At 36.8% G+C, this 16731-nt stretch overlaps 1 protein-coding gene across 4 annotated transcripts in view; it reads right to left on the bottom strand.

The window, feature by feature from the left end:
- The window catches only part of ZFYVE26 (zinc finger FYVE-type containing 26), a 102771-nt gene extending 89158 nt beyond the window's left edge, over positions 1–13613 (bottom strand). For 3 of the 4 annotated variants that reach the window (XM_007473086.3, XM_007473085.3, XM_001378401.5), the window contains exons 1-3: positions 13529–13613; positions 12471–12726; positions 4327–4405 (exon numbers count right to left, since the gene is read on the bottom strand). In XM_007473086.3, coding sequence (XP_007473148.3) covers positions 4327–4405; positions 12471–12661 — 270 coding nt within the window. In that variant the 5' untranslated portion in view covers positions 12662–12726; positions 13529–13613. Of the gene's footprint in view, positions 1–4326; positions 4406–12470; positions 12727–13411 lie in introns of all 4 variants that reach the window. The other variant, XM_007473084.3, reaches the window with a different exon arrangement.
- Positions 13614–16731: the final 3118 nt, after the last annotated feature.

Here is a 16731-nt window from a genome sequence, read left to right on the forward strand (position 1 = left end):
CTTCAAACCTTAAGATTTGCTCATCTTGAATGACCCTTTTCCTGCTGTAATGGTGTGCTGATCATGAGGAGAAGTTGGTACATGATCTATTCTTGAAAAGAGAGGAGTTAGCTTAAAGAAGTATGAGATACTCATTTTTTCTGTATAAATTCCACAATGAGTGATTTTATGTTAAGTTGTGAGATACAATATGAGCTGGCCTCAGAATCAGATGAGTTCAAGTTCCATTTCTGACACATACTGGCTTTGTAGCTCTGAGTAAGATCCTTAAACTTCTCAATACCTCAGGCAACTCTAAATCTACATATTACTTAGAAGAGGGTCATCTACATCTGTAGAAGTTCCTCACTAGTTACTGCTTCTACCAGCAAAATCAGAAATTCAATTGGGAAAAAAAGTTAAATCATATCTTCTCACTTCACAATTACATTTAGCACAGAGGAACAGTTCCTAAACCTTTAAGTTTCATAACATTTTTCAGTTAAAAAATTAACCTTCTAATTCCCTACCTTTCTTCAGAGAACCACAGCCCTATTTTTCCATGGACCAATAAAAACAAATCTGTGGTCTAAGGTGGGCCCAGGGGCCACTAAAAAAATAAAATGCTATAGAAAAAAATCCTGATGACATCTGTGATAGCTCCTTTTAATAAGAAAGAATATTAAAGGTAGCTAACCTAAAAAAAGGAAGCACCTGCCAGGATGAGGATGGCTTTACCTGCTTTCCATTCAAAATACAAAGGGATGAAAGGGAAAAGCTATTGATATATAATCCTCTCTCTCTCTCTCTCTCTCTCTGCTCTTTATTTTTTTTTAAACCCTTACCTTCTATCTTGGAGTCAATATTGTGTATTGGCTCCAAGGCAGAAGAGTGGTAAGGGCTAGGCAACGGGGGTCAAGTGACTTGCCCAGGGTCACACAGCTAGGAAGTGTATGAGGTCATATTTGAACCTAGGACCTCCTGTCTCTAGGCCTGGCTCTCAATCCACTGAGCCACCCAGCTGCCCCTCTCTCTGCTCTTAAATATATTATTTAAAACTTACTGATGAACATGACTAAAACTAAGTCTATTCCGTTAAAAACGATTTACATTTCAATTAATTTCAAAGCTCAACGTATTTAGTTACAGTCAGAAAGTGTATCAGAATTCTTTGTAGGTTTATTCTCATTAATGTCTCCTATTTGGATATAATTACTGCATAGCCTTTCGTCTAGTTTAAAGTTTTTTCCAATTTGCATTATTTTGTAAAGGCTTATTCAGATTCATTTGGCTTTAAAAGTCTGATCTTATTGAAAAATAAATTGACTATTTTCATATGCAAAGAATAGAAAAAGAGTGTATGACATTGTAAATCTGTGTTATGACCAACTTGCTTCATTTTTAAGTATATAATTAATTTGAAATATTTTCAAAACTATGTTGCTTATGTTTCAAAATGCTTCAATAACCTTTTATTACTGTTCTTTTTCCTTTCATTTTGGTAACTCCTTCATGTTCTCCTCTTTTGGTATCCCTGCCCCCTAACGAAAGAAAGAAAAAAACTAACAAATCTCCACACTGGCTATATGTGAAAATGAACATCTTACTCTGTACATGGGTTCTACGTCTCTCAGGAAGTGAGTAAAATGTCATCACCAATCATTTGAAATCTTGGTTTTTTGTCACTACATTGATCAGAGTTCTTGCTTTTAATGTCTTTTGAAGTTGTTATACACACACACACACACACACACACACACACACACACACACGCGCGCGCGCGCGCGCATGCGCGCGCCCCTAATAAGCCCTTCTATTTGTTGCACAAGAAAATATTCACCTTCGTTTACAAATGAGAAAAAACGAATCCATTTTTTTACACTAAAAAAAAAAAGTTTAACTCTTCTTTCTTCCTGCTGGATTTCACTGGCATAATATGGTATAAGGTAAAGCTGCCAATAAATTTTCTTAAGTTCATCCACAAAATAATGACTTTCCCCCAATTTTCATTTCTATAGGTTTATCAAAGACTCAACTTTTGGATATTTGTTATATTTTCAATTTTTTGCATAGTATCAGTTTTGAGGATAACTATTTTATAATATTTTAAAGCCCGGAAGCGCTTCATCAGCTTTTCTCTTTAACGTGCCTTTCAATATTCTTGGCTTTGTTTTTCCATGTGTACTATCATTTTTATCTTGTTCTATAAAGAAATGGTAATTTGGTTGGATTGTCATTTTTTGCTATATTAATTTAACCTAGCTTCTGAATATCAAATGTCCCTCTAATTATTTAGATCCTCCTTTATTTTGTTTTTTCTAGTTTTATGGTCTTTAAAAGGGATCTCATGTACTCTAGGTAGGTACAAGGATCTGTGAGAAATGAGTAAGTGACCCAGGGAGTGTATTCTTATTGAAAGGGACTGATTAGGGCTTTCAAACTGGGTTATCAGTCAAGTTGAACAATCATCTACAGATCCACAAATATATTTCATATTCATATTTCTCAACAGTTGAGAATTTGTTCATTCTTTCTAAAACACAAATGCTAAACATCTTGAGTGCAGGACTCACCCTGAAATTAATACCTAGAAAAAAAATTACTTCAAGATGAAAGAGAGAGCACAAATGAAACAAAGGAAAAGAGAGGAGTCACACAAATCTGAAAATGAAAAAGGAAACTTAACAGAAGTTAGTGGGTTTGAAAAAAGAAAACACAGTAAGCTGCCTAGAAGAAAGTAGGACTTTTTTTTTCCTGGTTTTAAAGTCCCTTGCTAAGGAAGGTCAGAGGTTAATGTTGCAGGTTCCATGTGGGTTTTAGGTAAGTTTAATAGGACTCGAAGCAGTTTTGAAGTTGCTTTAAAAAAGTAGAATTATTATTGCTTCTTGGCTTTTTTGCTAAGACCAAGTGTAAAATGTAGAATTACTATGGATTTAAGGGGCAAAACTATTTACTTTAACCCAACAGAAGTCAAAACAAAAGCCACTCTGGGCCTGTGCAGTGGAATGGGAGAAAAAGATAGGTCAGGAAAGGAGGAACTAGGGATAAGGAAATCCCATGGGGCAGGTAAAATCCTGATTCAGTTGAGCAACCCTTCATAAAGCAAGCAAATGAGAGGGGAAAGTTCACTTGACTTGAGAAATTTAATATTAAAGACATAAAGATCCTTAATTGGGAACAATATGCTTTTACCCTTTTTCCTTCCTCATTAGAAACTTTTTACAAAAAATTTAAACTTTTTTAACATTTTATTTTAAACTCCTACCTTAAGTATAAAACAAATTACAATCATTACTTGTGTAGGCACCCTACTTCTTGTTTTTCTTGCTTATTTTTGGTCATTATGTTGCTCATTAGTACCTTCTCTAGTCTGATGGCAGAAGTAAGGAGAAGAGGTAGATATATTTTGGCCCTCTTGGCTGCTTTTTGTAATCTCTGCTAAAAAGATTTGGTCTCTGATGACAATAAAACCAAAATAGAAAGTAACTTGGAGTAATGAAAAAATAGTCTGAGGAAACGAATTAGGAAAAAAAATGCAGATTAACAAAAATCTTTTAATGTATGTGGGACTTTAAATAAAACTAACAAATACTAATTAATTGCCAAGGAATGTATTTTTAGAAATGAGTGAGACTGTTTTAGCATGTAAGCTGTTTCTAAAGGGAAGAAAAAAACTTGTTTTCATAATTAAAGAAAAAAAACCTTATTGACACCTTTAGTATGCCAAATAGTCTTACACACACACACACACACACACACACACACACACACACACACACACACACACACACACACACACACGGGTTTTTGGGGGGAGGATAAATTTCATCTTAACTTGTGTTACAATTAAGTTCTTTTTTTAAACCTTTACCTTCTGCCTTAGAAATGATACTAAGTATAATTTCCAAAGCAGAAGAGGGTAAGGGTTAGGCAACTTAGGTTAAGAGACTTGCCCAGGGTCACACAGTTAGGAAGTATTCAAGACCACATTTGAAGCCAGGACCTCCCTGTCTCTAGGCATGGCACTCTATCTACTGAGCCATTTAGTTGCCCCACAATGAAGTTTTAAAAATAGTTCTGGATTTTAATTATTTACATATTACTTCACTAACACAGATAAGCAATAATTGAATATAGTTAATATTAAAACCTTTTTACTATCTTCTCTCTCATCTCCACAGTTGAGCTCTACAGTGGTTCACACACACTGACTGTAAGAAGCTATATTCAATAAAGCAGTATTATATAAACTTCACCAACAACAGAAAATATGAGAATTCTATTACTAACATCTCATTCTGAGTCTCCACTTCAGAAGCTCATCTGAGTGGTAAAGAAGATGCTTACCTTATCCCATTCTAGCCATTTTTCTAGCATCAGAAGCCAGATCCAGGCCAACCTTTGGGGACTGTCATGCTGCCCACATCTGAAAAGGCAAGAAGAAAAAAAGGGCTCAGGATTTCATAAAAAGTTTATTTTATATTCTTCTCTGTGACTTCAGACACAGGTTCCTCCATTTCTGTTGAGTCTAAAATAGCAAGAGCATTTCAACAAGTAACAAGCAGCCAAAAGGCTAGAAACTTTTACCTAGGGAAACTCTTACTCCCATTTCCACACCAACACTCACTCTATCCATTTTTTTTTTCAGTGAGACCTTGGAACCTAAACTTCTTTTAACTGGTCTTGGGAGTCAGATGATTTGCACTCAAATCCTAGCTCTGACATACTAGCCAAATACCATACAATTTTATAAATCTAAGTTATCTCAATTGTAAAACAGAAACGACATACTTTATACAATTGCTCAAGTGAATTCAACAAATATTTATTGACTACTCATTGTGTGGGGCAGTTAAGTGTACATCCTAGCTGAATGACCCTGGACAAGTTACTTAACCACAACTGTCTAGCCCTTATTACTCTTCTGCCTTAGAATTGATATCAGTTCTAAGATAGAAGGAAATGGTTTTTTTTAAGTACTTATTGTGCACAAAAGTACTTATATTGTACAAGACAGGCTAGATCAAACATTTAGGTAAGACACCATCTTGGCCTTCATACTCAGATCTCATAGAGTTTAGCAGAGTAAGACATGCACAGACAACAGTAATATGAGATATTATGATCTTAAGTGCATCAAAATAGTTCAAAGTGCAATGTGACAGGAAGAGAGATGGAGATCCAGTAATGTTTCATGGGGTTAGGCTTTTAAAGAATGGTTAGAAATTCAATAGATAAAGAATGCCAGGAAGGACATTCCAATCATACAGAAAAGGATGAACAGGAACAGAGATAGGCCTGAACTGGGTGTATTCTAGAGAGAAAGTTTGACCAAGGCCCAGAGCTTACAGAAGGTCAAAATGCTGGGATGTAGCTTAGCACCCACCTTATCCTCAAGTAGCAACTGTAGGAGTATGAACTGTAGTTGGTGGACAACTAAACATGCCACTAAAGATTGATGACAAGAGAAGATGCTTAAGTTAGTCAGTGGTATGAAGGATAGATTAATAAGAGGAAAGGGAAGAGGCTAAGTTAATGTAATAGTCCAGAGGAGGTGATGATGAAGTTCTAGAGGAGGAGACTCATGCAAAATATACTCTAGAGGTAAAACTGTTAGTATGTGGGAAATGATTCAAAATGAGAAGTGATGGAGTTGAAAATAGTCAAAGATAATAGCAAAGTTTCACTGGGTAGATGGTGCCAACCATTGGGTTGAGATGGCCACTCATGCAACATCAATGAATAGATAGCCATTAACTATAATGATCCCAGCAGGATGGGGGATCATCAGGCTTTATAATCTGCTTTGTTGCTTTAAGAAGATGTGGACTTTCCTATTGTGAAGATGAAATTTAACACTCCCCTGATTATAACAATGAAAATACTTAACTCTCGCCAATTGTGAAGATTTAAATTGTAATCCCTGCCTGTTTTTAGAATATCCTACTTAAAGTTGAGTATGAAGATCTGCCCATTTTAGATTTAATCATCAAAGGTGCAAACACCCCAATTCACACTTGAGTGGGGGAGGTCTGTGACCCATGTGTACGATAGTTGGTGATGAATTAGAATCGAATGACTGCCTTCTGGACAGTCCTAGAGCAGAGCGTCAACTGTGATTGGTAGACGTAAAATTAGGGGAAGACACAGGAAGTGACACAAAGGAAGTGTCTTTAAAAGGAGCTGTTACTTCCTGTGAAGAGTCAATTCTTTATTCCATGGAGTGCTCACTGGACCTGAGACCCTGTTTCCTGGTGACGCTGATAAAGAATCTGCTGACTGGACTGACACATGGTGAGTGAAAAGCTGACTCTTAATTGTATTGTCTGAAGAAACTAGCCTCAGGAGATACCTCTCCTCTTGAGAGAGGCTCCCTGAGTCCCAAGTCCTCAGCCGAGGCCCCTCTGGCTAAGGACTAATTTGCCCTTCCTGGGTTGAGCTTGGGGCTGGAGATAAATTACTTAAGTTATACTCTCTCTGATTTCTTGCTTCCCTTTCTACATTTTGTAAATAAATTATAAATAAAATTTCTTTGGAATTAATTAAATTCCTGGTGACCACACTCATAAAATATAAAGTCCAACCCTTTTAAAATTAACCCCTTTTATCCCTTACACTATCTATCCTATACAAAACTTTCATATATACATATATATATATATATAAGTAATGAATAAAAAGGGGTCTGGTCAGAGTTATAAGCATTTATTAATAAAATGAGAAAGAAGAGAGAGATAAGGAAAGATCATTTGGTTTACCAAGGCTCTATCCCCTCTGCAGTGTGGTACCTTATCATAAGATTAAGAGCAGAAGTGAAGAGTTCCTCTCCTTCCCACATTTGCATTTTAAATCCCATTCCCTCCATCCATGGCACCATTGCATATTGATGTTCAAGCGGAGGCCATGCTATTAGATGTGATGTTATTCTGTAATACCCACCTTTGGGGTGCTGTGGGATGGAAGCATTTTTTTTCTCTCTCTCCCCTACTCCCTCCCATCCAGTAAGAATGTGAACTCTGTGAGCAGGGACAACCTTGATTTTTTATTTGTATCCCTAGTGCTTAGCATAGTTTTTAGCACATAGCAAGCACTGAATTTTTTTAAAATTCCTTTAGTTATTATATAATTGAAAAAAAAAAGAAGTTAGTGAATTTTGGCAATTAGGAAGTCAATGGTGACCTTGGAACAGCAGTTTCATAAGTGTTCTGGAGGAAAAAACTCAAATGAAAAAGGCTGAGGACAGAACATGTGATGAAGAAGTGGGGGCATTCAGTGTAAACAACTTTTTTTCTAAGAAGTTTTGCTGTGAATGAAAATGATGCAATAGGACTAGATGGGGTAGAAGGGTCAAAGATTCTTTAGAATTAAGGAGACCAAAGTTTAATTGTTAACAGATAGGAAGGAACCAGTAGAGAGAGAACTGAAGACATATTAAAAAGAGGGAATGATTGTGGAACTGAAGTAGGTAGAAGGCAATGAGATCAAGGATGCAAGTAAGAAGATTAATAAAAATTTCTTCTTCTAAGATCAGAGGAAAGGAAGACTCTAAGTGATGATGCTGCCAAGTTGTTTTTCTTTTTAATCTTCACTTCTGTCTTAGAATATTATGTATTGGTTCCAAAGTAGAAGAGTGGTAAAGGCTAGCCAATGAGGGTTAAGTGACCTGCCCAGGGTCACACAGCTAGGAAGTGTCTGAGGCCAGATTTGAACCCAGGATCTCCCATTTTTAGGACTAGCCCTCAATCCACTAAGCCACCTCGCTGTCTCTGCTGACAAGTTTTGAGGAATGAAGGAGAGACAAGAGGGTGGTCTTTAATTTTCTCAGATAAGATTAAATCTTTTTCTCTTTTGTTGATGAGCATTTAGAGATAACTTTTCCTTTCAGAATGGCTTCAACTGCATCCCATAAATTGTCCCATGATATGTCATCTCATTAGGTTAAATATGTCTGCTGTGAGAGAGTAGCATATGATTCAGGCCTTGAAGAAAGGTGAAAATTTTCGTTAGTCATTGTGCAGAATATTGGATGTCAATAATAGAATATGAAAACATAAAGTGTTGAAAATTGTGTGAATGGGTTATTAGGCAGGTCCTTCAACATGTACCCCAAAGTCCTCAGGGGTAATGACAAAGGATGGTGCATAAAAGATGATGAACCATCAGCTTTAGCAAAATCTCTGAGAAGTTAGTAATGATGTAGAGATCTGAAAACGATAGCAATAAGACTGAGAATGGGCATGGTATAAATGAACTGCAGAGGCTTTTAAAGGAAAAAAAGGAGGGTAACTTAAAGAGAAAATACTCTGAAGCAGCAATGGGGAACAAAGAATGAACCACTCCTAGCCCAGTGATTTGGAAACAATGAGAAAAATTGGGCCCCATTGGAGAGAGTTTTAATGAACGTGGTATTTTTAGGTATAGTCAAGGTTGAATTAAAGGGAGAAAAGGAAAGAAATTTTAGTTTTAAAAGTCTGAAAAAGTACAAGAGTTTGTTGAGAACTTGGTGAACTAATCTGTGGTTGAAGAGTAAGAACAGAAGGTTAAGAAGACTAGTAGTGATAAGAGAGGAGAGATGAGAAAGTAGCTGGATATGTAGATAAAAAAAGAAACGGTTTTAGGATTATGAAGAGGAACATGTTTGCAAGTACTTTTGAAGGAATCAGTAGACAAAAAAATCAGGAAAGAACTAACGATTACTATAACTATCGCTGGGAGAAGGAATTAAATTTGGGAAATTTTGGTAAATAAGAGTTGTTTGTAGAACTTAAAGCACCTATTTAATACATGCTAATATTATCATTATGTTTTTATATGCGTACTGAAGTTGTTCAATTGTTTCAGTCCCGTCTAACTCACAGAAAACCCATTTGGGGTTTTCTTGGCAAAGATACTGGTGTAGTTTGCCATTCCTTTCTCTAGCTCATTTTCTAAATAAGAAACTGAGGCAAACAAGATTAAGTAATTTGCCCAAAGTCACACAGGTAGTGTGTGAGATCAGACTATAACTCAGGAAGTATCTTAAGTAGGTAAAGAACTAATGACCTTTTAATCTTCCCTTTTATATGTAAATCCCTCATGCCTAGGCAAATTTATTAAAGAAAGAAACTGTCTTTGTACTGGATTCCTAGCACTTTGCCAGCATTTTCAATATAGAGAATTGAAATTAATTTTTGCTTCCTTAAAATGTATACTTATTTTGAAGTATATTTTGTTCTTCAGCTTACTTTCCTTTCCTTCTTTTCTTCTTTGCATAAAAAGAAAAGGATATGAGCTTACTTTTTTTTTTTTTAGTAGATGGCAACCCACATCCAACAGTCACTGCCTGGAACAAAAAACTGTAAGTACTTATCCAAGACTTGAGGAGGAAAGGGATCTATTACGCTTCTCCTCTCTACTAAGCTGAGGCAGAATATAAAAAACAAAATAAAATACTGAACCATATATTTGGTTTCTTTATCAGTAGCTATTATTATCATCGGGTAAAATACTATGAATACAAAACGGAATTCCCTTTCATTCTTTTGCTTAAGCTATAATGAAATCTTCAACATAAACAAGAAGAAAGGATTTGCATTTTTAAAAGAATGAAAGAAAATTACTCTCAAGAGATATTTTAACTCTCACTTCTAGAAGAGACTAGTCATAAACAAGGGAAGGCTTGTCTCAGGAGTACTGCTGTAGACAGGTTTTGTGCCAAGTTTTATATGATAGTCATAAGCCACTTCTGACAAGTTAATAAGTATTTGATAAAAGATAGGGACTGGGAAAGGATCTGGATTTGTGATTTTTCATTGAAACAGGGCAACAGATTTCAAAACATTTTAGTCTCAGTACTTTTTTACACTCATAAAAATTACTGAGGAGAGAGCAGCTAGGCTTAATGGATTGAGAGCCAGGCGCAGAGATGGGAAATCCAAGGTTCAAATCTGACCTCAGTCATTTCCTAGCTGTGTAACCCTCAGCAAATCACTTCATCTCCATTGCCTACCCCTTACCATTCTTCTGCCTTAGAGACAATACATAGTATTGATTCTAAGATGAAAGGTAAGGATTTGAAAAATAATTACTGAGAACCCTCCACAAAAGCTTTTATGTAGTTTATGTCTATAATGTCTTAAAACATTATGAAAAGTTTTAACTTTCTAAACCCTGTTGCCAAAGTTTGTCTATTTTATTTTGAAAACATTTCTTGCATTTGTCCTCTTCTCTTCTCTTCTCTGACACTTCTACCACCCCACTGCAGGTGCTCATCATCACCTGTAAAAGTTCTTTGATTGGTCTCCCTTTTACAAGTCCCTCCCAACTCCAGTCCATCTTCCACTGTGCTATCAAACTAGTCTCCCTAAAGCACAGGTCTGACCATGTTACCTCTATTATAAAAACAACAACATCTCTAGGGGCAGCTAGGTGGCTTAGTAAATAAAGCCAAGTCTGGAGATGGGATAACCTGGGTTCAAATCTGGCTTCAGATACTTTCTAGCTGTGTGACCCTGGGCAAATCACTTAACTCCAATTGCCTAGCTTTTGCTATTCTTCTGCCCTGGAATGATGCTTAGTGTCAATTCTAAGACAAAAGGTATGGGTTAAAAAAAACTTCAAACTCCAGTGGTATCTTAACACCTCCAAGATCAAATATAAAATCTTCTTTGGTGACTGAAGTCCTTCATAATTTGGCCCCCTTCTACATTTCTAGTCTTCTTATACCTTACACCCTTTTCCTTCCCCTTCCCCTTCCATACTCTGTGACTCAGTGACACTGGCCTCCTTACTGTTTCTCATACAAGATTCCCAACTCAGGGCATTTTCAGTGGCTGACTGTCATGTTGAATAATCTGCCTCATCTCTGCCTCCTGCTCTCTCTGACTTCCTTCAAGCCCCAGGTAAAATCTACTTCTACATGAAGCCTTTTTTATCCCCCTGAATTCTAGTATCTTCCCTCTGTTGATTATTTCAAAATTATCCTGCATATAGTATATCTTGATTCTACATAATTGTCTGTGTGCTATCTCCACCATTTGATTGTAAACTCATTAAGAGCAGAGATTACCTTTAACCTTTAGATGTATCCCTAGAACTTAGCATAGTGTACCTGGCACATAGTAGACGCTTAATAAATGTCTAATGATTGACATGAAAAGATCTAGAAGACCCCAAAAGGTTTCTAGACTGTAATTTGAGAAACAATTAGTAGGAATTTCTTCTACCAATGCTGGTCAGCACCTTCTCTGTGACTTAAAAATTTAAGACTTAGAGACCTTGTTTAGACCACTGAAAAGTTGTCATATCAAATCAATAAGCATTTATTAAAGTCTTACTAACTGCCAGGTAACATGCTAAGTACTGTAGACACAAAAAAAGGCAAAAACTGTTTCTTTTTTCAAGGAGCACACAACATAATAGTGAAGATGACATCCAAATATGTACAAACAAGATCCATGCAGATAATCTCAGAAGGAAGGCACTAGTGTTAGCATTAAGGAAGATCAACAAAATTTTTCTTCCACTAAGAAAGTTGCTTTCACAAGGTAGGATTTGAGCTGAGAACTTAAAAGATGCCAAGAGGCAAAAATGGGAAGAAAAGAATTCTAGGTATGGGGTATAATTTGAAGCGAAATGCAAAAAATCTTGTATAAAGAATAGCAATCAGTTTCACAGATTGAATAGTACTGAGAAGGGAAAATAAGGTGTAAAAAAATTGGAAGACTAGGAAAAAGCTAGGTTATGAAGGTCTTTAAAAATCAAAAGAGGATTTTATCCTCTCACCTGGAGGTGATAGAAAGCCATTGGAATTTATGGTCTATGGTTTGATATGATCAGACCTACACTTGAAGAAGATCTTTTTGACAGATTAGTGAAAGAAGGACTGGAGTGAAGAAAGGAACCAGTAAGCTACTATCATGGTCTAGACATGAAGGCCTGAACTGATGTGGAAACAATATCAAGAGGAGTAAAAGAGATATTAAGAAGGTAGAGATGACAGCACTTGATCACTGATTGGATATGGGGAAGAGTTGGTGAGAGTGAGATGTTGAAGATGACTAGGAGAATGGTGGTTGCCTTGATAGCAATAATGAAAGTTAAGAAAAGGGGAGGGTTTTAAGAGAAAGACACTAAGTTCAGTTTTGGATATGTTTAATTTATAATGTCTATGCGACATACAGTTTTAGTTGTCCAAATTAAGTGATTTGTCTAGGGATACACAGCCAGTATATATGAGAGGAAGAACTGAATTCTGGTATTTCTGGCTTTGAGAACAATTCTCTACTGACTATTAAAGGAAATTTCTACTCTAGATACTGAACGTGGAAAAATGACTAAACAAAACCTGAAATATAGGGAAGTAATACAAATGTATAAGAATAAGAGCCATTTCCCAAATTTCACTCTACTAATTATCTTCACAGGAAGCTTAAGGGGTACCATTTATAAAGATTATACACTAATAAATTGTGAATGGGAAGTGTTAGTGATGGGGCACTGAAGATATTTACCTCATCAAGCCTGGACAAGCCACCAGAGCTGTCAGGATCTTTTCCACCTTCTTGGGGATATCCCCTTGTCCCTTGTGGAGCTGAGGGACACATGCTTGTGCCAGTTCCCATTCTCCATGTTTCAGGCACTCACAAAAAAATGCAAAGAGCTGTTCTACTGAGGCAGCTTCCTCTTTTCCAAATGGATGCATTTTCCCAGGAAAAGTGAGCTATACTAAACAAACTGCTCTCAATATTTCCATTCTTGGAGCACCTCCTAGAAAGGAAAAAACAAATAGGGAGAATCAGAAAAGTAACAGAAGGAGCTGGACTTAGATAAATCAGCAATTGCTAGTTCCATCAAAGAAAGGCAGCATTTTAAAAAAAGATCATGAATTCTCATTTACAAAGTTTAATCAGATACTTTCCCTCCTTAACCCTTGGAGGTATTTAACGGAACAAACAAGTACCTAATGTGTACAAGGAACTGTTACTTGACACAGAAATAATGCCCCAAAGGGTCTGATAGTCTACCAAAGGGTTTTCAAAATATATACAAATAAATTAGAACAGTATAATTGATGGGAGACAGGAGAACTAAGAGTAGTTGTGTGGTGGGACTGAGGGAAGGTTGCACAGAGAAAGCAGCCTTTGAGACTGGTCTTGCAGGAAGAGAAATATTCTGAAAAACAGAAAAAAGAAAGGCAGGGACGGGGACAGCACCTTCAAAGGTGTAGAGGCATGAGACATATCTCTTTGGGATCATCCATTGCCATTACAATTTACCCAAGGCTGATTCATAACTCCTCTCGTCTCCCCTTTCCTAAATGACTACCCTTTCCAGGCTTCAAATCTTCTACAGAAAACTGGTTCCCCTCCCACTCTGCTAGAGGGAAACGACTGAGACAAGAAGCTTTCGTGCATTGTACTATTTTGCCAAGACAGGAGAGTGGAGCCTGAACCTGTGGGTCTCGGAGGACTCAGGTAGGAGATGATCTGCAAGCCGGGGTTCGGGAATTCTCCTACTTCAGAAGGTCGAGGAGGGTGTCACGGACTCCCTTGGGGCGCTCTGCACTCACCTACTACCGGCACAGAAATCGATGCCCAACCCAGCGCCGCCATGTTTGGAGTTGAGTCAGGTGACAGTTCTCTCCCGGAAGGGAGAGGAGGACTCGGCGGCCTTCTCTTCCATTGGTGGAATGTCGGAAATATGCAAATGATGATCCATACTTGTTTGGGGCACTTGAAGCCATAGAACGGAACCTGGAAAACTCAACAGGAAGTTTGGGATCGTACTATTTAATAGACTTCCGGCCCAAAGACGGGAAACCTCTGTTTTCCTTAAAAAATAAACAGACCGCGGCACAGACTCTCAGAGACACTTTAAAGTTTAATCTGCACCATTAATCCTTAAATCTAAGTAGTCAACAAAATTACAAGTAAAACCGTGTTCAAAAGAACCAACGATCGGATGGGACCAACTCGCCCTCTGCCATACAGTCCTTTTTTCAGCCCAGCAGGAGGCATCAGCTTTGAGCAGCATTTTAACCATTGTACTCCCAATTTTGTTTCTTCCCTTGTTTCTCCTTTCCTGCTACACCTCCTATTCCCTCTACGACCCCCGGATTTTCTTTCTCTATCCTAAACACCTTGAATATATTTTCTTAGCCCTGGATTCGTGAGATTTTATAAAGTCAAACACAAAATAACTACAAAATGCATAACATATTTGGAAGTCAATCGCCAAAGTGCACTTTCTGCACACACTATCTATTCACTTATAAAATGCTCCTCAAAGAAAATAATAGGCAAATTAAAAAGAATAGTAAAATCTATATTTAGTCATTAGTCCTTCTGTACAGAAGGAGAGGTAGAGAAAGGAGAAAGTAAATCCTTTCTGTAATTTTCTCGATTTAGTCTTCCTCAGTTCCTAAAATGGACTATCAAATCTAATAAAATCATTGTAATTCTGTGTTACCCAAAGTAGAGGCTTAGCTCCAGGGCTAATCTTCCGCCCTCATTGCACAGTCTCTCTCTTTTTAGTCCCCTATTCCTTAGGTGCCAAATGTATTGCTACACCCCCTACCCCCCCCCCCCCCCCCACGCTGTTGTGGCTCTGCTCCTTAAGTTCCTGGACAGAGGTGAGGGATATTGCCTTCACTCTCAGTTTATCTCCAAACTGAAATTAAATCTCCTTTCTAGCTACCTTACTCAGAGCCTTCCCCCCAAAGTTCCAGTGTTTATTAGCATATTCTCCACCAGCATTTCTCCAAGTCCCAAGATATTCTTGCTACAACCTTCATTTGTTTCTCTTGACTCAGGTATCTCCCTTTTCTCAACCATTCTCCAAACTTTGTTTGGCATTTAAAACTCTTCATAGCCTTTCCAGTCTTACACAATTCTTCCCTCAATTTATTCTTTCTAACCATATTGGCCTACTTGCAATTCCTCACTCCCTGCCTTTGTAATAGCTATCCCCCATATCTGAAAATGGGGCAGCTAGATGGAACAAAGGATAGAGCACTGGGCTTGGATTTATCTTTCTAAATTCAAATCTGATCTCAGATTAACTCATTGTATGACCCTGGGTAAATTACTTTGACCCTGTTTGCCTTAGTTTCCTCATCTATGAAATGAGCTGGAGAAGGAAATGGCAAAGTATCTTTGAAAAGAAAACACCAGATGGAGTTACAGAGAATTGGACACCACTGAACAAATAAAGTGCATTATACCTAAACTCTGTTAGAATTACTGGTTTCTTTTAAGACTCAACTCAAGTGTCACCTTCTACACATGAAGTCTTTTGTGATCTCCCAGATATTAGTGCCCTTATTCCCCCCTACTTTTTTGCATTTATTTTTAATTTTTATATTTTTATATATATAGACATCTCTCCTTTTTGAATGTAAACTTCTGAAGGGCAGGAGTTGATTTGTTTTCATGTTTGTTATGATGGACAGCTTTTTTTTTCTTTTTTAGTTCCCATTCTCCATTAATTTAGTCCCAAATCTGGATTTTCATCCATTACTAGGATCAAAATACCTTCAACAGGAAGTACCCTCAAAAATTCACTTCTTAGCAAATCATTTAAATGCACTTCATCACATAATTATTATACACATACTTAAAAAAATGATGCTCTGCCCCTTTACCTTCCTTTTCTTTTCCTTCTTTTCTCCACTTGCATTTATACAGTGCCTTCTATGTGCTAAGTCCATTTTATCTTCACAACAACCTAAGAGATAGGGCACTATTACTATCTCCATTTTACAGTTAAGAAATCTGAGATAGAGATTAAATAACTTGCCTGAAGTCATGTGTCTAGTAAGTGTCTGAGGTCAGTTTTAAATTTAGGTTTTCTGATCTCAAGTCCAGGACTTTATCCATAATAATAACATGCAATATTTATATAGTATTTGTGCCAGGCTAGGAAATATCTGTAGCTAGATTTGAATTCATTGCCAACTGTTGTACCATCCCAGTCACATCCATCTATCCCTGCTTCATATAGATGTACAGCTTTTACAGCAGTGATTCTTTATTCTCTTTTTTTAACATTTTATCTTTATTTTAATAATAAATTTCCAGATAAGTTTCTTAAAGTTTTGATTCATATATCTCCTCTTCTTCCCTCCCCTCTCCCAGATCTGACAAGCAATTCAATGTTATATATATGTATTATTATGTAAAACATATTTCCATATTATTCATTTTTGTAAGTAAATAATCTTATAAAACGCAAGCTCCAAATCATATAGCCAAATAAATGATAAATCATATGTTTTCATCTACATCAAGGATTCTTAACTTGGGTTCCATAACTTATTTTTTTCTTAAATTGAAAATTATATTTCCTTATAATTAATTTTTTGTAGCCTTTTTTTTTTAAAAAGCATTTAAATACAGTATTCTGAGAACTGATCCACAACCTTCTCTAGATTGACTGACCAAGGGATCCAGGAAACAGAAAAAAATTAAGCACCTGTTTTACAATGAGATGAAAAAACTGAGGGCCTGAGTGGTTGGTTACCTTGGGGCTACAGTTCATCTTAATGAGCTAGATTTCTAATTTATGTCCTAAATAAAATTAGGACAACTAGGCATTTAGTCTGAGACTTGGAGGGATCCTCAGTTCTTTGATTTAACATTCATTTATATTTATGTTCACTCATCCTATTATTGGGTAATTTACATAAACTCCCAGACCCTTAATTTTCTCAGCTAGGAAATTGGAGACTCGGGCAGGGCATCTTGGTCAGATTTTTTAAGTCAATCCCACCTT

The sequence above is a fragment of the Monodelphis domestica genome, chromosome 1 (genome assembly GCF_027887165.1).
Source record: "Monodelphis domestica isolate mMonDom1 chromosome 1, mMonDom1.pri, whole genome shotgun sequence".
Lineage (NCBI taxonomy): Eukaryota > Metazoa > Chordata > Mammalia > Didelphimorphia > Didelphidae > Monodelphis > Monodelphis domestica.